Source organism: Hetaerina americana, unplaced genomic scaffold, assembly GCF_022747635.1.
Source record: "Hetaerina americana unplaced genomic scaffold, ioHetAmer1.1.p SCAF_1, whole genome shotgun sequence".
Taxonomy (NCBI): Eukaryota; Metazoa; Arthropoda; class Insecta; order Odonata; family Calopterygidae; genus Hetaerina; species Hetaerina americana.
Window position 1 is genome coordinate 48,746,957 of NW_027286069.1, and position 27,312 is coordinate 48,774,268.

Here is a 27,312-nt window from a genome sequence, read left to right on the forward strand (position 1 = left end):
ACTGTCATTAATTTTTAGGAAAATTATAATGATAAATGAAGAATTTTAATAAGACATTGAAATCCTACATCGGAAATGTTTACGAGTGTTATAAATTATATTAAAATACTGAACATTGCAGTTTAGAAAGTAATTAGCGTAAGTTTTATCTGATACTACGCTCCTTGCACTTCGATACATCAAATCTCGGGCTAGCAGCAAATAACGTATAAGCGCCACGAAAATTTTTCCCATGGACTTATCGCTACAAGAAATAATGATGGGCATAGGTGTGCTTCTGATTTTTCAAATCGTTGGTGGTTTTCCATGAAATGGCCTATCCGTTTTAATGATTTCGCCGCATTATAATCTTCGACAGAAGAATAATAAAGACATTTTAGATTAGAAAAGGTCAGATATAGACAGTCCATATCTTAACATGCAGGAAATATCCGGATGATATCCAAGTCTTTAATGCGTAATCAAGCGGATAAAAAACGACTCCCTAGCGTCCGATCGAGGAGTAGTGATGAGTCCTCTTTAATGCAATTTTCTCAACAAACAGGGTTCGTGTTACCTCCTTATTAACAACAAACTTACTTCGAAAATAAGGCACTTTCTTTGGCACTACTTTCGTGGCTGTTTTATACGTTTATAAAAACTTTTGAAAATAAAATTATCACTGGGTCTTACTTCGAATTGTAACTTAATTGATCGTAAATTTACTAAATGCACGTAGAGCATTGATATTAAATTCGACCGTAGTAACGGGGGTGCTAAAACTCAGGTAAGTTAGTGAATGTTGATATGAATGCATGTTCTCCTGCGTTTTAAGCGCAAGACTGCAGTCTTGAAATAACTCCGCCAAAGCCAGCTCATTTAGTTTCTTCAAATATGTTTTGTGGATTTGACGCGTAATTTAATCCCATTCCGCTTGATTAATGGGAGGTCGCTGGGGCAAGATCCAGAGAGCAGGGTGGCTGGGGAATCACCTGTGTGCCGTTTTTGGCCAAAAACTATCACTGATGTGCGCGCTGGTGCGTTGCCGTGATGAAAGCACCATGAAATTTTCCCCCATTCGTCATCTATTCCGCAACATGTGACTTAACCTTCTCATGATCTCTATATATTGTTGCCCATTCACTTTGTCCTATACGCACATACTCATAATGAGTAATCCCTTCCCAATCAATGACAACGGTCAACATCACCTTCACGTTTGAACTCGTTATCCAAGCTTTTGTAGGTCGTGGAGTAGATGGCCCCTTACATTATGAAGAATGGACTTCGGCTTCTATATCACAACCATTAACCCAGGTTTCGTCGTTTCTGACGATAGTTTTTAAGATGTTTCGGTCGTCGTTTGAAATATCGAGCAGTTTCTGGCTGATGTCAATGCGTTTTGGCCTTTGCTCATTCGTTAATACTCGCGGCAAACAATTGAGTGCGACACGCTGTATGCCCAACATTGCTGTCAAAATGGTCAAACACGATCCAACACTAATTTCAACTTCATTGGCAATCTCCCTTCATGACCTTGAGTTTGCCCTCAATAAATCATTCACACTGTTGACATGAGCGCCGTTTGTTGACGTCAATGATCGCCCACTTCCAAGTTCTTCATCGGTTGAGGTTTGCCCAGAATGGAAGCGGTTGTTACACAGTGCACTGTACTCAAGAGCTATAAAAACATAAATATTGGCAAGAAACACGTTTCTTGTCAATATTTATCTTTTCCACCTTTTCAAATAGGCACTCTGAACGTGTTTGTTTACCACCACCAATGTTTATCATTTGAATGGCAGGTTAATAAGTATCTCCGCTGCACTGCTATTCGATAATTACAGACTTTAGTGTCATGGAGGATTCCCACACCTCAACGATACAACATGATAGTCCGTCCTATTGAATGCCTTGATGCATCGTTCCCGAGGAACGAATAATTGGTTCACGAACTGCCGAAATCTATTGGACCGCGTAAAAGACATCGAATGCAGCATGTTAGGGGCATCCATCCTACTGTGACGTCAAACCGAATCTATAGCCTCGCCTCGATCGACCCGGACACTCCTGCATCTCCTCTTCCCCCTCTGAACCTCGTTCGACGCCGCACGGTGTGGGCCGAGCAGATCTATCAGCGGAGTCTCAGCGATCCACAAGAGCTGATTGAACCGGCTTGGGAAGACGGGGATGATCCTCCCGCTATATTTTATGGAAGATGAACACGTGAAACAGCGAGCATTAGTTTTCACTCGCCGTTGCTGGAGTTGAGCAACTTCTGCGACCTGATTGGCTGTGCTGTCTGCGGCGCCGCAAAATGAAATTAAACGAAGCAAAAGGTGAAGTTTCCACTTAGGCATGGGCTGGGCGAGACAAGGAGCCCGTAGAGTAATCAGCACCGTGACTGCTCACTCCATCTCTTCTTTCTCTCCATGTGCGGGTTCCCCTTACGTATTCTCGTTCTCATCAAGAGTGACAACTATCCTAGGGATGTTGCTAACCGAAGAGTTTGTTGGTTGAGGGTTGGGTTTTGGTCGCTCACATCGGGTTATCATTCCATTGATATATTCAGTTGAAGGTGAAAGAGAGGAGTATGGATTGAAAGACAAATCCAAACATTGGGCCAAGATGAATGACATCCGAGTCAAAAGTAAAATCTAAGGGAGTGGTGGGCGGTGTATTGGATGAAGATTTAGAGATATATGAAGAAGGTTACGTATAGTTTCCCACTATGGCAGGATTACGGAGATCGTGGAAGATCTCGATGTTTCAGATTAAGACGGTGACGCTAGTGATTTTACAGATAGCTTGGAATTGACACCAGGTGTGGTGGAGGAGTTGGGCACAGAATGTATGCGCCTAGACCTGTGGAACAAGGGCTATAACACCGGTCACAATATCGAGGGGTAAATGCTATGCTTCGAGGAATTAGTGTGGAACCTATTTTATACATTATATTCCCGACTTTCTCCAGATTTTTTTTCGACGTAAAGGCCGCCCTTTCCCCGATTTGTCCTCACTGTTTTTGGAATATGATTCGGAACCCTTTTCCTGATCACTCCGCCTCTGCTATCATCGAAGCCAGTCGTTTATACCGTAGTTTCTGTACTTTTGTCAGACCTATAAGGAACATGAATTGGTTCCAGAACTAGAAGGAACATCGCCGATCCCGATCGGCCCGTCTAATTCCTCACTTTTTCAAACGATTAGGGCCCTTTTCCTCGGATTATTGGAAGAATTTGATCAATTCCAGGGTTCTTCCAAAGTTCCCCGACTGAGTGGATAATTGGGGGAGAGTAAAATAGAGTGAGCGATAACCACCCCCAACCTCTTGCCTAGCAATGCGTGGAAATACGCATCTGGAATGAGGTGCTTATCAAGTACGTAACGCCGATAATTTTTCCTCTCTGCTTCCTCGGGATGGGCCTATCGCCATGGAAAACAGGCTGTCCGTTCCATTTCTTGGAGAATCGCGTCAGAAAAATTCAGTTCACGGTCTGAAACGGTATCAATGAGCTGACAGTTAGTTCAGAATGCTCCATACATTATGATGATAGAAATTACATACTCTTGAGGTCAACGTTCACATTCATGAAGATGGTTAACAAATTTGCAAGCATCTACATGTAATACTATAGTAACTACTGTACTATACTAACACGTCGCTGAAGGATTGCTCATCGCGTCCTTTTAGTTTTATTTAATAGCTATCACTAGGGTGTGTGATATGCCGATAATTAACATGTATAATCAACAAACTTATTTAGCTAGGCCTATCCGATAATCTACTTTCACCCTCTGTTGGGATAGACCCAGGCTCGTAATTCGATTTCGGATGCACTTGGTTACCGGGCTAGGTTGCAGGCCTCTGAACTCCACCCAGACCTGGCCGCCACCAAGGATAGCAACACACATGCTGTTGAACCGCTGGTCTGCCCACGGATTATTTCTTGAACGGCTAATGATTTGCTGGATAGTGGAAGTCCGAGGCCGAAAGCCTATCTGTTAATATCACAAGTCCTCCCTGAATACGATGGTCTGTATTTCCAAATGACGACTTCGTTCAACTTGGACAGGGTTAGTATTTTTAGTACCCTGCAAGCCACCGCTAGGGTGTGTGACACGGGGTGAATATACGCCAGATTACTTTTGACCCGAATATGACCCTGCAACAGTCGGACAATGTTATTCTGATCCCTTAACGTTCGTGGAAAAAACGATATCTTAAATCTATCTGTTCTACACTCTCTAATTTTACTGACATAATCTCGACTAGCAGAGTAAAATGGGGCCAATAAAACATATTCGACATTACTACTGTAGAGGCATCTTTCCAATTTACGCAAGAGATTTAATCTGCAATTTAACTTTCGCTCCATGAGTCTAGCCTAGCTCCTGTAATATTATTGATACGCCATTCAGTTTGCCATAACGTTTTACAAATCTAGCACCTATAGACTGCTAGCGATCTAATTCGGAAATCAATCAGCAATTTTTTAACCCCTTCGAAATTAGGAAGTTTTGGAGTTCACTTTAGGGATTCAGTCTAACGTTCTTTCACCATATCCTGAAGCCAAGTGCAGTTAAACTGAAAGAAAAACAAAAGCCGACCACCAAGACGTAACAACAGAGAAGAATAATATATATATAATGAACGTCGGCCCTTTTCCCAAAAAACTCCTGTTGCTCACGCATTCGCGGTTCCTATCTATACCTACATCTTTTCCTTCACCACATTCCATGCCGACTGTGGGATTCTGTGCTGTGGGATTCTGTGGGAGTCTGTGCGACTCTGGGATTCTGCAGGAATGGCAATAGACCAGGGTGAGAGGTGGCAACGCCGTTCGCAATAGAGTGGAGAAGGCTCCACTTCAGGCTGAACGCCATTACTCGACGCGTGATTTCGACGTGCTTTACCGCGATCATAGATAAGCGTCAGATCGCAGCGTGGTGATTTGATAACGCCGCGGCCTAACTTGACGTTCCTCTTTGGTGGGCCGTCAACACACTCATGTATTAATAGTCAAATTAATTGCCTACAATTAGAGGTAAATCACCGAAACGTTCATAGAAATAACTTACCATTTGAGAGCCACTTTCCACCGTGTACACGATCTTGAAGCAATCAACGAAACGAGTAACTCTTCGGTATACTTGAGGCTGAGGGTGAAAATAAGCCCGCTTCATTTCTGGGACCTCCTTAGTGTTCGCCTAACGATTACTGTTTGATAAAATTACTTTTAAAATCTGTTTAAAATAGAACTTGTGCCCCGACAGTTAAAGCGTTCCGTGCTTGTGACATTAGCGTACCAGATTTGGCATTGTTCAACATTATTAGGAGCAGCAGTTCAATTGAATCAATTTTCCACCTCGAAGGTTACAATGTGCAACAAAGTAATCAAAATACAGTCACATGCGAGAGTATAAATTAACTTTAATTGAAGTGAGGATCAGTGCCAGAGATACATACAATCAGGGATTAAATAATAATAATAAAAACAATCCGCATTGAACATTCAAACAAACGCAAAGTCAAGGAAACATCTGTCTAAGAGGTCAATTGCAGATTTAAAAAAAACAATGCCGCAGAATGTCATCAACTTATTCAAATCAAAGGCGCAGATATAATTAATGGAACAGAAAGCTGGTTATACACTGATATCGCCGACGTGTAAAGTTTCCCAAAATCCATTTCCGTTTACAAAAATAAGAATCGAGGGCGGTGCCTTTATTACAGCTACAAATTCTTGCGTAGGCATGGCTGAGTTAATTCTAGGTATTTATTTATTTAGTAGCCTCCGAGCCACCACTGGGGTATGTGGCAGGGGGTAATCACAGACCAGACTACCCCTGACCCCAAAACCCCTAGCGTGGTCGGGCAAACGTTATTTTATTCTGATCCCTTGTCGTTCGTGGGAAAACTGATTTCTTAAATCTATATTATTATTACTAGGTAATCTACCGGTTTAGGTAGGTTTTGGATGACTACCAAATTAATATTTTGTTTCTACTAACAAAAACCAACTCAACACCCTACTCTACATCAAGACTCTCTTCATCGCCGAGGACTTCCTTTCTTAATCCCGTTCAACACCCTTATCCTATTCCTATCCTTTCCTCGTTTGCCTTCTCTCAATCACATTCTGCAACATCCTACTACCGATCAATACGTCCCTCGTCAATTTTTCTGTCTCATTATGACTTCTCCCAAACATCCCTTCCCGTCGCCCACCATTCATAGCACTGCATCTGTTTACCTTTCCGTCCACTTCACCTTATCCATCCTTCTCCGCACCCAAATTTCAAAGACTCCAATCTACTTCTATCATCCTGCTTCAGTGACCATTGTTTCCGCGTCGTATATAGCTGAGCTCCACATCAAAGTTTTAACGAGCCTTTTCTTTTCATCCTTACCCCACGTCTCCGTAATCAATTCCCTCTTCCTTGTGAAAGCCTCTTTGCCCAGTGCATTCTCCCTACGTCCCAGCTATTTAAAAGACTTTTTGAGTGGTCGGGTACAAAGAGTAGTGATAGATGGAGTTAGCTCAAATGCAGTAGAAGTTACTTCAGGTTCTACCAGGGAAGTGTTATCCGACTTCTTTTATTCCTAATTTACGTTAGCGACTTTGACTCCGTAACCACTAGTAAGATACGCTTATTTGCCGTTGATGCAGTGGTGTACCGTGATCCTGAGCACACAGCAGCTATGTCAAATGACATCAATGCTATACAACGCTGGTGCGACCCTTGACAATTAGAATTGCACTTTAAAAACTGCGTAGTCATAATTTTTTGGAAAAACAGCAATTCCCACACGAACGCCTACTGCATTAGGAAAACCGAACTGGAATGTGTACCCAATTAAATACCCCGGCGTTACCGTCATTCACGATCTCTCCCGGGTGAAAAACGTACGTGGAATATGTGGACAAGCTAACAAAAAATTAGGATTTATTAGAAGAGAACTGGGTAAATGCGAAATGAAGGTCAAAGAGAAATATTATCTCTCGTTGGTTAGGCCTCATTTAGAATATGCAGCAGGTATATGGGATCCTCACGAAGTTGGATTGATTGCCGAATTGGATCGACTGCAGCGTAGAGCTAGATTTGTCAATCGTGGTTATGATAATCTTAGTAGCGTATCCAAAATAATAGAGCAGCTAGGCTGGGAATCAACCACGGATCGAAGGTTAAATTACAGATTGAAGCTCTTGCATAAATTGAAAGGTCTGTTCAGCAATGATGTTGAAAATGTATTATCACCCCCACAGTACTACAGTAGGACAGATCATGCTTATAAAATTAGAGAGATTAAGTGGAAAACAGATTTAAAATGCCATTTTTTCCACAAATAATAGGGGATCATAATAACACTGTTCGAACGCGGTAGGGTCATCTTCGGATAAAATTATTCTGCTGTGTATTTCCCCTTTACACAAAGCTTAGCGGTTGCTTGCAGAGTATATAAATTAAAAAATAGTTACTCCTTCCATTTTCGTCCAAAACACTTCCGAGGTATGTAAACTGTTCCACCTGCTCTCGGCTTTGCCCTCCTATATTAATGTTAAGCTTAGCCTTTTTCTTTCTGGAAAACCCCATAACCTTATTTTAATTATGTTGATTATCATCCCATATATATCGTAATGAATTCCCAATTCACTCAACAATGCTTGCAACCCCTTGACAAACTGACAAACTACAGCTTGGTCATCAGCAAACCTAACTGATTTTACGAATTTCCCTCCAACATTCACTCCTACCTCTAGTTCTTCCCATGCCTCTTTAATCATTTCCGCCACATATACGTTGAACAGCAACGATGATAATGGGCAAACCTGCCTTACACCTCTTCCCAACACTGCCCATCCCGACTCTCCGTTCCCCACTCGACAGCACCCGAGCAGTCTGGGACATGTACTGGTTGCGGATTAACCTCCTGTTCCTCCAATCTTTTCCTATATACTGCAATATACTCATTAGTCAAACTTCTTTTCAAAAGCTACGAAACAAGCAAAAACGTCCCGACTGTATTTTATATTCCCCTCGATTGGTGATCTCATTACCGCAATGGCATCACGTGTTCCTCTCCCCTTCCTAAACCCAAACTGATTATCCCCTAAATAAGTATTTACCCTGCTCTCTATCCTTTTGCTTATGATCCTTATAACAACTTCAGCTGCGTGGGATATCAAACTTATTTCTGTAGTCCTCACATGAGGTAGCCTTTAACTTTTTCGGAATAGGAACTAACACTGATCTCACCAAGTCTTCCGGCCAGATTCCGTCCTCATAGATACTACGAATCAGTCCATACGGTCTTCTTCCTACATTTTCCCAAACGTTCCAGTAGTTCCGCAGGAATGTTATCTACCCCTACGGCCTTATCTAGTTTCATCTCCCCTCTTAATGCCCTTTCTATATCATCCTCGTGCATGCCTGGACCTAAGCTATCTTCATCTACGTCACATTCTCTTTCTATATCTGAGTTTGTTTGACTAAGTTCTTCATCATAAAGTTTTTCTATATATTCCTTCCATATCGCTTGGATCTTTTCTATTTCAAATATTGTCTCACCCGATTGAACTAACAAAGTTTTTCCATTCTTACTTTGCGATAGTGTTTTTAACCTTCTTGTATTGCGCACCAATTTTAGCCTTCCTCTGTAAACTTTCCATATCCTCGCACTGTGTCTTCCACAATGCTTCTTTTGTTTTATTTGTAAACATTCTTCCATTTCCTTCTCTTATCTATCTTTCTAATCATTTCACCCGTGATCCATGGTTTCCTAGTCCCTTTCCCATCTACTTTTTCTAAAGTTTCTTTTTCAGCCTTCGATACCTCTTTTTTGAACATTTCCATTTTTTATCGATAGTACTCCGCTCTTTCCTCTAATTCATGATTTTCTCTACAGCCTGCTTATACTCCTTCCTTGCTATCCTAATTAATGCTGCTAAATTCCATTTCCTAACCTGCCGCCCCAGCCTAACCTTATTGAATCGGACGCTACACTTCATGAGCACTAAATTGTGATCCGAGGCGGCATCCGCTCCGGGGAAACTGTGCGAATTGATCCAAGTGTTCCAAAATCTGTGCCTAACCATAATAAAATCTGATTGATACCTTTCCGAGTAACTCGGCATTTCCTATATTTACCTACGCCTTTTGGGGTGTTTAAATCAAAAGTTGGAGATGATTAGCCCGTCTCCTGCAGACTCCACTACTTTCTCACCGCCGTCATTCCTTGTCCCTTAACTGTAATCCCCCACATCATCACTATCTCTTCCTTCGCCAACCGCCAAGTTCCAATGGCGAAAATGGCCTCTTAACAGATCGCATACCCTTTCGACTTCACCACCCTAAGATTTCTTTGTAGTTTGCACATATACGAGGTCTGTTCAAAGTATCGCGAATTTTGAATTTTCGCGGGTAAGGTATATTTGATTTTCGATTATTTTGTGGCGTTGTGTTGGTACTTATGCCGAAAAGTTCGGCCATTTTGAATGCTTTGTTAATTGTTGACAGCTGTTGTGCTTGGACGTGTTTTAGCTTGTCTTAGATTTTTGGCTGTTCCAAAAATGGATCTAAGAATCTGTATCAAGTTTTTGTGTGAAAAACGAAATTAAGTGCGCGACGCATGCCGAATGTTGACCATGTCAATGGAAAAACTACCTTGGACTGAAGCAACATTTATCGGTGGTACAAAATGTTCTCAGAGGGCCGAGAAGATGTGAATTACGAATAGCATGCCGGACGCCTGAGCACGACAACAATGGACTAAAACATTAATGAAGTGAAGAAAATAGCATTGGACAATCGTCGAATCACCCTTACAGAAGTTGCTGAGGATCTAAACATATCGATTGGCTCATGCCATTCGATTTTTACCAATGATTTGGGCTTGACACGGGTCGCCGCGAAACTCGTACCAAAATTCCTCAATTTCGACCAAAAATAGCAACGCATTAACATTGCTAATGAGGTATTGGACTCTGTCCGCGACGGCCCAATTTTTTTCCACAGGGTCATAACTGGTGGCAAATCATGGGTTTATAGTAAACTAAAACTCAATCATCCCAATGGAAGCTGCAGCACGCGCCAAGACCGAAAAAAGATCGCCAAGTTCGGTCGAATGTGAAAGTTTTGCTTACAGTTTTCTTCGATTGCAGGGGCGTGATGCATCATGTGTTCTTGCCACAGGGTAGAACGGTAAATAAGGAATATTACCCGCAAGTTATGCGCAATTTGCGCGAAGCAATCCGCCAAAGACGCCCGGATTTGTGGAAGACCAAATGTTGGCTTTTGCACCATGACATCGCCCCTGCTCACAATTCGTTACTTCTGCGCGAATTTTTGGCCAAAACAACGCACCAATGATGCCGCAACCACCGTCCCCAGACCTGGCCCCCAGTGACTTTTTCTTGTTCCCGAAACTGAAGAGGCCCATGAAAGGCCGACGCTCCGCTACGATTCACGAGCATCGAAGGAGAAGCTGAACAAGATCACAAAAAATGATTTTTGAAGTTCTTCGAGGATTGGAAAAAACGTGGCATAAGTGAATAATATCTAATGGGGATTACTTCGAAGGAGACAAAATAGATATTCATGAATATATAATTTTTGAAAAAACACTAAAGTCGCGATACTTTTTGAACAGAACTCGTATACCTGAACAATGACGAAGCTCGTTGGGTCCCGCTTTCACTTCAACCAGTAATTTTCTATGAGTCGCCGGCTCTATTTTGACTACGTTTCTTCCTTCCTTTATATTCAATATTATTACCACCCCTCGCTAGCTCTTTTCCCCTCAGCTGAACATTACTTTATAACTATCTTTCCAGGAATTCCCGCTATCCTTCCAACTCACCTCGCATAAACCTGAAATATCTACTATATTTCCTCTTCCCATCTCTCGTTTCATATTCCCTAATTTTTCCGTCCTCAACATTATCCCAACATTCCAAGTTCCTATTCAAACTGATTCGGTCTTCTTCTTCTGTATCTTCTGTCCTGTTGCTGTCGGTTTTGCTTTGCAAGGCTTTCGTAAAATGACGACAGCGGTAGCCTTGCCTTCCCACACACGGCCTACGAGTATTCAGCCGAGTCCCGTATTTGACAGGACTTATTTTCTCTATACTGTCCATCAAAGCCTTTGGATTAATAATTAAGGTGGATTTGCCAATTGCCTTCCTCAAAAGTGTTTTTTAACTTTCGACATCACTCAATGGCCGCCCCAATGGGGTCGGACGCCTTTGCAGCCACCTCACTGAGGAAGAGACGCTACGTGGACTGCCTTCGGTTGGCTCCTACCCTTCGACCTATCTGGCAAGGGTGACCTTACCAAGAACAATTATCATTGCTCCCGCCAGCACAGCTCTAGGGGTCATCGGAACGCACTAGCTCTCCACCACGTCAAAGTTAGAGCCCACAGGAGGGTTACATCTATATGTCCTGCACTTAACGTCTCGAATTTTCTCCTTAACCTTTTTATCACATTTCACCAACACCCATTTCACCCTCTACTAATAAATCCCATTTTTTTGTTAGCTTGTCCAAATATTCCACGAATATGTTACACCTCGTAGAGATCGTGAGTGAGGGTAACGCCTAAGTACGATATGGAGTCTACACATTCCATTTCGGTGTCCATGATGCAGTAGACGTTCGGTGAGGAATTTCCCTTTTTCAAGGAATTCATCACTACGCACTTATTTCAGATTAATTCCAATTTCCATGTGACGCACCGGCGTCGTATAGCATTTAGGGTCATCTGATAAAGCTGCTTTATCCCCAGGAATACGGATACCTACGTAAACCATAGCATCGTTGGCAAATAAACATCTTACTAGTGACTACGGAATCAATGTCGTTAACTTAAATAAAAAATGAATAAGGGCCGATAACATTCCCTGGGGAACACCTAAATTGACTCATACTGCATTGGAGTGAACATAATCAATGACTACTCTTTGTAACAGACCATTCAAAGTCTTCAATCCAGCCTAGGATATTTTTTTTATCCATACAGGGTTCGTCCGGAAAATAAGTGTACTGAGCTCAGGAAAAAAAAATTATTACACTTTTACATATCTTAAGCTAATATTCCTCAAAATAGGACCCTTGTGAGTCGATACTCTTGTTCCAGCGGCGTTCTCATTCCTGGAACGCTCCCGCGAAGGCATCATCGGGAACCTCTCGAAGACACGTCGTCACGGCCTCTTTGACGGCGTCCAAAGTCCCGTATCGCGTTCCTTTCAAACTCCTCTTTATCTTCGGGAACAGAAAGAAGTCCGGTGGTGCCAAGTCCGGGCTGTAGGGCGGGTGCGGCAGCGTTGCCACGCCGTGCTTGGCCAAGAAGTCCGACACGACAAGCGCGGTGTGAGACGGCGCATTGTCGTGATGCAGCCGCCAGATGTTTTTGATCGCTGGCCGGACGCGGGCGACTCGTTTTCGAAGCCTGTCGAGCACTTGGACGTAAAATGCAGCATTTACAGTTTGTCGTTCAGGTACAAATTCGTAGTGGACGACTCCCCTTTTGTCAAAAAAGACAATGAGCATCGCCTTGATCCGAGATTTGCTCATGCGAGCTTTCTTTTGACGGGGCGATGATGGGGTGTGCCACTCAGCACTTAGAAGCTCCGCAACATCCTCGTTGAAGTATATGGGATCCTCACGGAGTTGGATTAATTGCCGAATTGTATCGCGTGAAGCGTCGAGGAGCTGGATTTCTGAAACGTTGTTATGATAAACTTGGTAGCGTATCCAAAAGATTACAGCAGCTAGGCTGGGAATCACTCACGGAGCGAAGGTTTAAAATACAGATTGAAGCTCTTGCATTAATTGGAAGGAGGCCTGTTCAGCAATGATGTTGAAAATGTATTATCACCCCCACAGTACTACAGTAGGACAGATCATGCTTATAAAATTAAAGAGATTAAGTGGAAAACAGATTTAAAATGCCATTTTTTCCACGAACGATAGGGGATCATAATAACATTGTTCGACACCAGGAGGATCATGTTCGTAAACATAAGTTAGGTGTGAATACACCCCCTACCACACACCCTAGCGGTGGCTTGCATGGCATATAAATAAACAAATAAAAATGTGTTATCCTTCACTCGTTAGGCCTCATTTAGGATGTGCTACTATGATAGGGCATCCTCATGAAGTTCGTATGATTGCCAGATTGGATCGAGGGCACCTTAGAGGAGCTAGATTTTTGAAGCGTTGTCATGACAAACTGAGTAGCGCATCAAAATTCGAAAGAGGATCTAGGCTGGGAATCACTCGCGGAGCGAAAGCTAAGTGACAGATTAAATTTCTTGCATATATTGGAAGGATGTCTCTAAAGCAATGATATTGGAAATGAATCATTAGCCCCATCTCACTACGGTAGGAGAGAGCATGTCAATAAAATTCGAGAAATTAAGTGTAGAGCAGATGGATTTAAGAATTAATTTTTCCCTGGAACGATATGGGATCAGAACAACTGCAGTCCTCAAGTAATAGCCGATAAAATGCTAAGTATTCGGGACCAAGAACGGAGAAGAGGTTCCCTTAGACGCTATTTGAGAGAAAAGTAGTATGAAGAACGAAATAATACATGGAGAATAAGAGGGAGTCTGCCTACAATCGTCATTTGTAATAAATACCAAATACCAATGCCAGAAAACCTAATAAAACGTACCTATAATAGGTACATTGTCTACGATTGTGATGCCGGCACACAACTCCTACTCAACAACTAAATAATAACTCACGGGCGATGTACGACTGTTTCTCTCACTGGGTATCTATTGGCATACAGCACAAGTCACATGATGCACACTGGAGCTTAGGAGCACTCTTCCGCTCGCCATCGTTTATCCCCAAACGTTAGTGGGGACCCAAGCTCGCAAGCGTCGTGCCCTCCAACGATAATTTCTATGCAACCAAACCGATGCTCTTCCGAACGGAAAATCTATCCTCGATCGTCCCAGCTCAGGTGTTTAACCTTCCTTGCAGGAGATTCCCGTGCAGCCCAGTGTGATTCCGAAAGCCTTGGGCATATACTCGGATGGAATAAAAGAGAGGATTGGATTGAGGGAAGGGTTGGAAAATTAAAAGAAAAATCTATCATTTCACTAGTTCTCCATGCCGAGGTCGAAGTTTGTGCCACTATTTCCATGTTATTCCTCGGTCTCGCCCCATCCTCTTATCTCCCTCTCCTCGTCCATTTTTCTACCTTTTTCAAATATTCCGACCTTGAGTCGCCAAATAGTTTTTCAATTTGCATTTTCAGAGACCAAGAGGTTCCCATCGTAATTTTGATCTCATTGAAACGATTCGTCAACGTCACCGCCCTTGTTTTTTCGGCCACACGAAGGCCATCTTCATCCGCAATGTTCCACACGTGAAATCGACACTAGGAAATGTCCGGACACTTTGAGGCATGTGTCTTCCAGGTAAATGGCCTGCGGCGCAGAAAATAGGCTCGCCCCAGTTTATAGGTTTGACTGCCACGTGCGTGTATTCATATTGAGTTCGCGATTGTCACCGCGAAATTAACGGAGGGCATTCTACGACTTAGCTACAATGCGTAAGTAGAAATGTATAAAGAAAAAAAAATAGCCCTACAGCCCTAAGGCTCGATGCTGGAAATTCTCCTTGGATTGTTATTATGCTGTCAACTTTCGAAAGAAAGCAGAAAATAAGCTCTCCATTTCGCTTTAACTTAATAAACATTCATACCTCATACGATAACGCAAAAGAAATCACTTATATTGCCTCCGATTCCCTTCACGCGTCCACACCCACTCTCCTATTCTCCCCTGTACACCCCTCCCTTCTCCGACTACTCCTTACAATAACCAACAAATTTAATGCTAACAAATGGGGAATTATCAGTAATTAAGAGACAACGAGCAGTTTGTGATTGTTTGTGATTTCCATTTCTTTATAAAAGCAATATTATGTACAAATGAAAAATCTTGGGTACATACAGATTCTGATGTGGCATGGCGTAAGGAAATTAATCTGAAACTGATATTTGTATGTTTAGCTCTGGGTCGCATCCGCTATCGGAGTGCATTAATTAAATTAATCTAGAACAAGGTAAGTTCAAGGCAATACGCACGGAATACAGCCAACCACACCATACACGTGTGTAGTGCGGGTTGAATAAACACGCCCAATCCCTCCTCCTTTCCACTGTTGCGTCAAAAGAACGTTTACCGAAAAGGGCACGGTGCCAACATGTCCTAGTGCATTCAACCAAGCGAGGAAGTCCACCGGAGGACTCGGGCCGGGTTAGGTGCCCTGAAATTCCACGGCAGCTCAAATAAATTTTTGCCAAGAATGCAAAAGTTAAAGAAAAAGTAAAATTTTAAAACAAGATATTATATAATTTTATCTTGCTCAAATAATTGATGCATGATGGATTGGTCGATCTACTTTTCATTGCCACCCTCGCATATTCAAGTATCTGGCGCAACGCTGGAGGCCCATCCGCCTGCTTAGGTCTTCGCGAGGCGTTAAGAGATGTTCAAAACAACACGCAAGTATAAGGTTGCCATTGGACATTATTAGGATGATTGTCACGTGATCATGATCATAGTTAAACTACCTCGAATCAAAAATTGTCAACGGCCTTTGGTCTTCCTCGAAAGAACCTTGAACTTCACGTAAGGATACAATTTGTTGCATCCCTGGTTTGCTCCTGGTTCCTGGGAAATCGCCCGCGAATACTGAGGTGAGATAACGTTCTGATATATCACACTTTTCTACGGAGCAAATCCAACCCATTATTCCACTTGCTGCTTATCAGTTAGCCGACGCATACGTAGTCATACGTGCCAGTTCGTTCTAGTTATCTGACAAATGATGAAAAGAAATAACGACCTGCCAGTACAATACAAATAAATAGAAAACGTAAATGTAAATAGAAGACAGTACAAATGTTACCATGTGAGGAGTAAAAACCTCAAATAAATTACAGCACAATGTGTGGTACATTAATACTCGCAAACACGAAAAAGCTTGATGAAAAATACAGACGGGGGAATGCTTTCACTCTGGACATTACTGATCCTCAATTGACACAAAACACTGAAAGATATTTGCGTGAATACGGATGAAAACGAATAGGGGATCCGAATCACAAAACCCCTGGGAGGGAAGTGGCCGGAGGCATAAGATCGGATCCGCGTCACTAACATTTACAACCCACGACGCTGGACGTCACCCGATAGAAGCAAGTATATAATTTAAAAATCTCATTTGGCTAAAGACTCACATAATATCGCCCGAAAATACTTCGGAACAAAAAGATCTAATTACGGACAAAAAGAGACTGCCCACCACTCCGTCAAAACAGTTTTGACTTGAAAACACGCACATGACGGCTAAAATTTTGAAAGAAATACATTTGAAAGATACGCGGTAAACCAAATACAGAGCCATACGAACTAAAATTTTACCCTTTTACTTTTGAGAGATGTCAACAGGTTGGATCATATGAGAGAAAACGCGTTCTTCGTGCGAACGCCCTCAACTGATGATTACGAGGGAAAACCAACACCCCCGGTTGAAGGGCGAGAACCGAATCAGACTGGGGTCTCCACGGGTATTCTACTATTGGTGGGTGGTGGGAGGAGAAAATGCTGCCCTCAGACGTAAAAGTGGCCGCAGTGCCGATGAGCCGAGTACCCTATGGAGAAGGAGCGGTGGCTATCTTACTGGCTTCCCACCCAGAGGCCACCCACACGGGTTCGAATCCCGGCGGCGTCGAATATTTTTCAGTGGTATCTCGAACCATACTTGAGGCGCTTTGTGGAGGGCACTTTGAGTGAGTACGCCGTCCGTCGGGTGGAACGTATGCTGCGGATCCCTTGGCGCCTTTGGTAAAGAGTAGGCTAATGCCGACGCCGGGTTTCTTTCCACCCTTCATCCTTTCCTGTCCATCCCTAATGGCGCAAATGACCTCAGCTGTCAGTCGCCTCCCCTAAATACAACTACTACTTGAGTTCCCCAAGGAGGTTTGCCACCAAGAATATCATGAGTGGGAGACAACGACCAGACAGAGGTTGGCAGTCCACGAGCTGGGGGAATGTCAAGTTTTTTTTCCATTTATACTACGCTGACACAACTGATAGTGATTAATTTTGCTGAACACGCACTAGAAAATGTTCCGCGGGGCATTCCCGACCCTCACAACAAATATTTTCACGTCCATGTTTCACGACTATAATGGGTTATTTTCGCAGATTTCTAAATACGAAAATCATCTCGTTATGAGTGTTCTCACTAAATAACAACACTCGCTATAATCCGACATGAGTCGAATGAATATGAACGACGTGCCTCTCAATTAATGTAAAGTTTATCGTGGATACATTTCCCGGTAGTCGAATGCTCTTAACAACACGGCGCGTCATATTGTATCGTTTTGCTCTTCCGAATAGAATCCTTTTCCTGAGCTAAAAAAGATAGGATCCTATGATTAATGAGATGTTCTAGTTCAGCGTGTACTACAATATTCTTAATAGAACATATTAGGATGAACAAGAGACGATAATTATTTTGGCGATTTGCTCAAATAAAGTGTTCCACCCACTCCACGTACGCAAACGGAGAAGGTGAGAATCTTTTACGAGTGATAGCAAAATAGAATGGCGATAATAGGGGGCAGTTGAACGAGATTCCTAATGGCGGTTTTCCGCGCAACTCTAAGCCATCAGTCAACTTGACTCGCGAATTATTTTTTCGAGTTTTTCTGTTTTTTCTGCAATTATCCGCCCTTTAATGAGGGCATGGAATCAGATTATTTCCTGGGGACTCTAGTAATTAGGAAAATAAGAACATTCGGCTATCATTAACTCGACGATGGAATAGAATAGGGCGCTATACCTAAGAAAAGAGGGTTTTTTAGGTTACCCTTCGTAATCTTAGACGGCATCAATTTTCCCATTTGAAATTCGGTTTCCCAAAATAAAAACACCCGAATGCTTATTTCACTAATTTACACTGAGGCATAATCAAAATATGATTCTGAATAGCTAATATGTGAGGAGAACGTGCACTCATTATCGGATTCAAGAAATTTTCAAGTTTGGACAAACAAAATACACGTGAATTCATATTTTAAGAATTTTGAAGGCCTCTGCCCGATCGTACATTCACATTAAAGACCTAGTTACCGACATAAATGGTTCCCTTACTATGGCACATTGCGGGAGGGTATCATTCCTAAATAATGGATTTCAATTGTGACATTTCCGAAGTAATTTCGTCAGTTTTCCGATTTCTTTCCTTCACTTGTGGAAGAACATACTCTAAACCATTTACAGACTACAGGCACCTTCACCAGGCCCCGAAGTTCAGAACATAAAAACACTATGCTATTGGTTACTGCTAATCCGCCCCACGTAGTCAAGGAGCGCGACGGTAGATGGCAGCATGGAACGTTCCCCCGTGTACTGCTCTCTGTCGTGGAGGCGTGAAACTATATGAAGAAAACGGGCGACGGACGAAGCTACAGGCTGTATTTCCTTAGGGTTTTTTTTTACTTATAATCAGACGGCTGACTACCCTGTGAAGATAGGAAAAAGGCCCATCTTTGCATATGCGCCTATTTTTGAAGGTGAATAATCGGCGAAAATATGCCACGTAAGCTACGTCACAAACGCGTCTTGTGTCACGTGACAAAGTTGAACCAATCACCGCACGTCTAATGAGCATGGATCGGGAGAGGTCCTCTTCCTTGCTGGGTGTTTTCCATCGGCGCAATTCGCCTGCGCAAAGAAATCCGTTCTGCTCTGCGTGCTCGCTGCGTCACCAAAATGGCGGGCGTCATTGTTTGGCGCATCCAATAAAATAACCAGGATTGGAAGTAGTACGCTTAGAGTAGCGGGCCAAGTTTAATGGTAACTGAAGGGCAGGACTGCATTCAAACAGTAGTACCTAAATCGCCTGAGACACTAAGATATCACATTATTCAGAGCAAACAAAGCAGAAATATTTTGACCATTTCTAATATCACGACATAATAACTTTTGGAAACTTATAAGTTGCAACACCGATTAAAAGCTCCAATAGCAGCAATAACATAAATCCGGGAAGGACTAGATACTTAGTACAGATTCTACGCAAAAATCTGAGCTAACTATTTCCCAGACAACCGCGAATATGTTAGGGCGATTTCGAATAGGAAAATTATATACTGTCCTTAAGGTCCATTGAATGGGAAAAGGGAAAAGAAAACTACAGTTTCACGAATAAAGATGAAGGAACTGTCATACAGTATCTTATGGAAAATTCCTGCAGTACCTTCTGGGAAATGTAACCCTTGAACCAGAAGGTAATAATATTAGTGGTTCAAAAGTTATTAGAATAGATTAATTATCTACTTTCATTTACCTCAACATATTAGCTTTAAGAGAACTGGAGACTGAATTTTCTTTTCTTAAGGTAAGATGGGGTAACTATGCACACAGTAATGCGTGCAGTGCCATCTGGGAAATGTAACGCCCTTGCACCAGAAAATATTAATATCAATTAGTTAAAGGCCATTGAAGCATTTTAAAAACCAAAAAGAATTTTTCAAGACATCATTTTAACTGGCAAACCAAACTTAGTCCAAAATAATTAAGATCAGCTTGACCACGGTGTAAATATTTTGTACAATAGTCAAAGCTTTCGGGTGTCCCAGCGCGCCTAAGTCCCTCTTGACAAGTTTCTCCAGCCATGCTGGTGGCGTCTTCAGGTCAGAAGTGACGATGCGTCGATTTAAAGGCAATTTACTATTTGCTCCCTCTTCCACAATTCGCCGAGCTCCCAAAAATATTCTTAATGCCAACAAACCCGTTATAGGACGGAGCTTCTTAAGGCTGGATTAGATTACTTCCTATACCAGGTGCAGGTAGCTATTATATCTCAAACACTGTGATATGCAATCCTGGTCGCCAACTGCCGGGACCTATGCTGTCCCAACATTCATCCGCGGGGTGCGGAAAACTGGCAAAAACCGCACCCAGGTCGTATTATGCGTCGGTTTTTAGCCGTCTTATAAAGGGGAATGGGAGCCCTAGGTTGGCTCGGATACGCATCGTGGATAAACGCCGCGGGAACCAGACTCCATATTTTGTATAAACGTTAAGTGGTACACTAAAGAAAATGCAACATTACTCATTTCCATATTATATACATGGTTATACACAAATGTTTAAAAAATTAGATACCAATAAAAAAAATAGAAAAAACTCTGGTTAAGAACACAGGGAAACTTAAGGCAATTAAATGTCGATTCCATATTTGAACATATTCAACAGATAAGACTTAACCTAAGAAAATAACGGACAGCATTATTCAGCCACATAAACTGAAACTCAGGTAAGTACGTTCAATACTCGGAACTCGGTGATTTAATTCTAATTGATATTTTTCATCTCTTCAAGAATATCACATAATTAATCAGCATTTTCGGTTTATGATTCATGACAATTTTCAGCAGACAAGGCCAGAACAATTGGAGCAATACAAAAATATTGTAGGACTCACAGAAATAAATATTAAAATATCCGCATTGGAGAATTTACATAGAGCTAAGGAACATAAAAATAAATTAAACCAGTATTTACAAGTACTTTTACTCGAAAATGAAATTTTAACTATTTCATGATTTCTTAGGACAACATTAAAAATTAATTTAATCTGTTCCTTCAAAAAAGCGCTTCCAATGAAATTCTGAGGGATTATTTCACATGCTTTAAAAGTAGAGTTTTTAAATTAAAATTTCAGAACCTAATATCCAATGTAAACGAAAAAAAATAAGAACTGAGCGTTCCATATAATGCACTGTCTTGAGTTCAAAAGGAGATGCTGTCCACATATTGTTGTTTCACTAATCTTCACCACATAGGGACTAACATTTTCACATTCAGTTAAGTGTATAGAATGTGCATTTTGCATTTGTGAACACATTTTCTCCTGATGATGATACCAGAGACGAATAGAGGTACAGTCAGTAAGAACTATGAATTTATAAAGTTTACCACATAAGGTTGCAATTTTCTTTCCTTAAGAGAATTATACCATTGAGTTAACTTTATTGAATTAGTTAAAATGTGAATTAATCTAATAGCAAAGAGTTATGTCTTTTAAACAGTGCCATCTCGTGCAAAATTTCAGTCTGAAGTTCAGACAATTTCAGACTACTTCAACAAAACAAACAGAGGCCAAATTTTTCTAAAATATACCTACTCACTTCAGGAGGCAAAGATGAGGCACATTAATTCTGTGAAAAGGTTTGATAATAATATTTAGCATATGAAATAACATTGATGGCTAGTTATTTTCCCAAACAAGCTCTTTTAAGAAGAGTTCTCTTTCCTCCTGTAGTAGTAATTAATTCAAGATGATGAGAATCTCCTGCAACATGACATTCTTGGGCAGGTGCTAAGACCAAAAAGTCTATTATAGTACGTGGATACATTTCTATAACTATTGCGAACAAAAGTACCTTGGCCAGGGAATGAAGAGATATCATCTCAACATTCACTAACTTTCTCCCACTTATTATGCAGAAAACAATTGTCATTTCTTATTAGCGCAGTGATGGGAAATATCACCGACCTTTGCCCAACATTCAATAGCCTCTCGTGGAATTAGCGTCACATATTAGGCTAAACCTATTGGCTTTTTGTACCCATAAAATAAAAATAATGACTACGATAAGGTCATATGATAAGACGGTGACAAATTTTAACAAATTAATGGCAAACCTACAGGATTTACAAGGCCTTATAATGTCGTCAATGTTACGTCCAATAAGAGGGGAAAAACCTACGCACTCACAGCTATAGAAGCATCACTCAAATGCGAATGGGCCACGTCAAAAATGCACATCATATAGTCTTTTAACAATTAACTGGCTTAAACCTCATATACTGTGCACTACACAATTATAAGCAGCAATGCAAGGTCAAGCTATAGAATGAATCATGGCACATTGAAATAACACTTATCCCATACAAGGCTCATGCATGATTATAAAACAATGTTTACCCTACCTTGATTTGATCACCAGCCTTCTGTGCAGCCTTCCTTCGAGGTCTTCCTGGAGAGATCTCATCGGCATGCACCTCTGCTTCCGGTGTTCCATTTTCTATGGTGGATTCTGGAGGGCGAAGATTCTTTTTTTGTCTCATCCTAGGCCGTTTCGTAGGTAATGGGGTGTCATGTAAACTGGTGGACTGATTTTCTTTATTAATTTCCTCAACAACCGTACATCCGGTCGGTCCATCAGCTATCACTTCAACGTCATTTTCGTCAAAAACACCATCATTCTTCTCGGTTGTTTCAGAGAACTCCGAAATCTTTTGGGGTTCCTCTGCATTGCTTGCAATATTGTCATCCTGTAACGCATTTTTTGGCGATATTGCACTATTACTCGTCACCGCGTCATCCTGTAGCGCATTTTCTATTACACTAACATTATCATCGCTAATCCTGGGTTCAGGATTATTACTCTCACATACCGTATTTTCACCACTACCGCGAGACACTTCATCTATTATTACGCTTGGCGACTCGTTATTAACTGTTCCCCCTTCTTCACACGGCAGCTTATCGCCTAATACTTCACTCGATTCAGTCTCTTTCCTATTTTGTTCCTCATTGGGGGATTCTGATCTTCCGGCAACTTCCAGTTTACTTTCTTCCTCACACCGTTCACCAGTATTTTCATCCTTACTAACTACTTCCACACTAACACTCTTGTCCTCTGAAGTTTCGACCGCGACTTTTTCGGCCGCTAAGTCTACTGATGGAGGGATTTCCACATTTGCCTCCGATAACTCCTCACCTTCCACTTCTGCAAGTACCCCTAATGCAGGTTCTTTTTCCTTTTCACGATCACTGTCAACAACAGCATCATCCCCCGAGTTTCCCGGGAGGAAATTTTCACTGGCACGAGGACTACTGCTGTGCCCTTCCATTGTCAAAGACTCGGAACTGGGTTGTCCATTGGTAGAATTATCAGCATCACCGGCTGTTTCGCCTTTTTCCATTCCTCTTACTTCACATTCATTAATGTCAATATAAAGAAGTTTTAACTACAACGCTAGGCAACATGCAAGACAAACTCGTCGGTCACATTCTACATTGACCATGTTTACCACGACAAAATAAACTATGAAGGAATGAAACGATACGTCAGCAACAAATAATGCACTATAATCATAAAATATTGAGGTACATTCACCACTAATTCATATAAATGTGTATAGCCTCGATTATCTTTACATAGGCCAACAGCTGCCCAACGCCATTAGCGCTAAAACAAATGCAATATAGACGCGACATCTACAGTGGAATTCGGGTGAAACAAAACATACTAAAACATTGGGCGGGAAGAACAAACGAATATCGATAACATCACCAGAAATGTTGACCGAAAAGTAAAGGCATTAATTACGCATGTAACCATAAATGTTTATTTTGTGCAAAATTTGCATGTGTGTATGTTCGTAGTTTTATGCCAATCACGTAGATACTATGTAATCAATATTCTAAATAGAACAAGTTGGCCTCTACTGAATTGTGTTATTTGTCTACCTACTCGTTTTATTATGGGAAGAATCAACCCCAGCTGTGCTCTTAATAGTGGGCAAAGGCATGGTGGGGGAAATTAGAGAGGATCATAAATAATTAAAATTAAATTAAAAATGATCTAGGGGGTTAGAACAACAAATGATTAAACCAAAATATTATAACAAAAACGCTCTTTGGCTGAAGTTGATTAGATATCATTGACCCTCGCCCTTATCAGGCACTCACCCAGATAGGGTTTGCGAGAGATTTCTCCCAACGCCAGTGGACCACCAATCACGCGTAATTGAAGAAATGCTAATAAATCACGCACTCTCTAGCTTGGATGTACTAAATAGGTGTCTCATTCACCCAAACATCTACCTTAGAGTCTCTTTCGACGTTAGTCCTGTAACTCCCAATTTGGGAAAGGTAAAACCTCCCTTACCGTTTCCAAAGTGCGAATTACAGGACTAACGTCGGAAGAGTTTCCACGGTAGCCCTGTTTGGGCGAGTGATATTTGCCAAGGTTAAGGCGTTGACGCATACCCAAGCGAGTTAGTGGCGGGCCCCTGGCGCAGGGAGAAATGTCTCACAAGGAACCTCTTGTGACTAGAAAGGATCAAGGCTACCTAGAAAATCAAAGCTAAGGCGTAACCCCCTATGTCATTTTATTATTTATCTTTCCTCTGTAATTTCCCTCACCATTTCCTTTGACCACTTTCAAGACTACGGCTGGGATTGATTCTTCACATAATATCATATGGCCGTACTTGGCGCTCCTTTCATTCATACTCTAATTTAGTTTATCACGTTTTGAAAATTTAACAAGTATTGGATGCAGTGCCATATATTAGGTGAAAATGCAATGCAACATCATTATTCTGTACGCCTATAGTGATGAGGAGGCATTTGCTCACAATTTACACAGCTAAGTTTTTATTTTTTTATGTGAACGCAAAGCCTATTCTATAGTTCATGCATAAGCTATGAATATATATTAAGAAGTAATATATGGAAGGAAGGGTGGTTTCCCTCAGGATTTCATTAATTTCTAATGTCATACTCTGATAATGCCAAAGAAATTTGGATATCTCTGGACGATTTATTGAGTTTATTTCGTGACAAATGGAAGAGATTATACCTTTAAAAAATATCCTTTGATTTCGAGAATATAACTTTGAAAAGTATCAATTGTGTTCTACTCTTTTATTCGGCTTTATTCTCATCAATTCAAATCGTCAAAGATTGTCCTTTTCTTATTTTTTAATCAACATTTTTCTTTCATTGCAGTCTTCCACTGCCTGTACATATATCGTACATCCTCCTATTACATCATCATGGACCCTCCGACAGCTGCCCCTTCCATAGTTCAATTACTTTTTTGTCTTTCTTTCAATGCAGTTTATTTCCTCCGTCCACCCATGTACCCTCATCTCTAATGCCTGACATATTATGATGATAATTAAAGAGCAAACTTGGGAACCTGATGTTATTGCACAGAATGTCTTCTAAAATGTTCTTTTTGTCTTCATTCAGTTTCCCTGTCATTATTTTCCTCATTAATTTAAATTCTTGTTTCTGTAAAGCAAACTTTCAAATTAATTTATTTTTGCGACTATTTTTTAATGTATGAATTATAGCACCCAATCGATTGCATTAATAATTATTTGATTTACCCTTTCCACTCTTAAGGATTTGCTATTATTATGCTAACTTATGACCCAGCTTCATGGGATATACCCCTAAGTTCTTGACTGCATGAAATCCTTTCCCTTACCAGTTCTTTTTCATATGCTAATGTGACTCAATAATATCCCCTCCTATTTTTATTCCTACCCACATACATTCCTATCCTTCTCTCCACAATTAACTTTGTGGCCTGTGGTCCACGAGTCCATACAATCCAAAAATATGAAACACTTGAAAATATATACACCAAGGAGAAAAATTTAAAAGTCAAAATAGATTAATATTTGCCATCTCAGTAATTTCTAATCACACACATTTTATCTATGCTTGTTATGTTTTAAACACTAATCAAGGAATGTGAGCTAGTTGTTGTTAGCTAGTTAGTGTTAATTTGGATATTAAATTTTGAATAATAGGTAGAAATACGAATATAAGAAATTCTTGTCCATTGAACTTTTAGTATTGTAAAATGTTCAAATATACTGCCCATACATATAAATACAAACTCTTGGCCTGGTAGGAGCATCCAAGTCAGGCACATATTAAGTGACTCCTTAAATTTTTGCTGATCTGGGTGGAAATCATCTTTTTGGGAAACCACATAGGATGAAATAGTCCCTTGCTCTTAAAGTCTCAATATCAATGACTAAGGGCTTATTGTGAGCCATGCTCTAATTAAAACTAATCTTCATCATATTACTGTGGTCAGTTGTTTAGAAAATAGTAAAAAGAAAAGGATCCTATGAAGCATTGATAAATGCTTGAATCAAGATAAATTGGATGGGTACAAATGTTTATAGGAGGAGATTTTTTAAGTAAGGGAAATGTAAACTGGAACTGAACAATCGGAAAAGCAAAGAGGATTTGGAATCTATGGACTACATGTGAGATTTTGTCAATAGAAAAATGAGAGACTAAAATAAACATGACTTTCGTAAGGGAAAAGTGCAATGAGCTGACTAATAAAATAGGTCAATAACTATTAGAGTGATTGAAATGTGGCAGAAATAGTAATGAAAGTATTTGGGGATTGTACAGAAAGGATGCAAAATGAGTCCATCATTTTTCTCCATGTTCATGGAGTGTGAGTTCCATGAAAACATCATCCCCTCCAATAAGACATCAGGTTGTGGTTCCAGGCTTACTTTTGCACTGAATGAAGGAGTAGAAGGCAGGAGACAACAAATTGATGACACCAGCTTGCCATGTACTACTGGTGTGCAGATGAACTCTGGATGGTATGGAAGCATATGAAAGTGACAATTAGGTTGCCTGTATACTTTTGAAATGACGACTGATCCTGTAATGATGAAAACCATCGCATGTGGTCACTCCATGTCTGTTTGGTACTGTAGAAGAGAAGGTTATGGGGAGGCATTTAACCAGGATACTCATGTGAAACGGAAGAATTGGTGAATACGCAACAAAACAGGAGGGTGAAAAAATTGAATTTTAGCATCGAGAATGTAGAAGATCAGTCCCTAACAGGACTCAAAACTTGGTCACAAAAGTCATGAGATATGGGAAATCCTCAATGCTTTTCAAAGTCAATTTTTCACAACTTTACCAGAGACAATGAGTAAAATGGGCAACTTGACCACAAAAGGATATTTATTGAATTTCAAGCAATTATTTCTCAGAATTGAACTAAGAGAGCATTACTAAAGTAGTGTGACTTTCATTCATGGTAATATTATGTGGCTTTAATTTATGGCAACCTAAGGAAAGAAACAAGGTTTAACATTGTTTCTAGAAAGATACGAAGATAATGTAGTAAAAATGAAATAACCAAGGCATTCACTCGATAGGCACAGGGTTTGTCTTGTGGGTAGGTAAAAACAAAGTGACAACTTAGGGGAAAATTGAAAATCATGCCTTCAGGTGTGTTAGAGAAACAGCAACCCTCGTGAACCTCAATTACACGCAAAAAATGCAAAAATAAATAAAAGGAAACAGCAGGTTGAATGCTTTGGAGGAGTAGGAAATTTGGCAATCCCTTCAGTCTGACAGGTTTGAGGTGGTCAATGAAACATTATACCTCTCCCATTCCCCCCTCCTAAAATTCATAAAAGACTC

The 27,312-nt window shown here is 40.9% G+C and overlaps 1 protein-coding gene across 1 annotated transcript in view; it reads right to left on the reverse strand.

Moving 5' to 3' along the window:
* Positions 1 to 23,272, reverse strand: part of woc (without children) — a 78,600-nt gene extending 55,328 nt beyond the window's left edge. Inside the window, exon 1 of the mRNA XM_071589518.1 lies at positions 22,026 to 23,272. Coding sequence (XP_071445619.1) covers positions 22,026 to 23,024 — 999 coding nt within the window. The 5' untranslated portion in view covers positions 23,025 to 23,272. The remainder of the gene's footprint in view (positions 1 to 22,025) is intronic.
* Between the last annotated feature and the right edge of the window lie 4,040 nt (positions 23,273 to 27,312).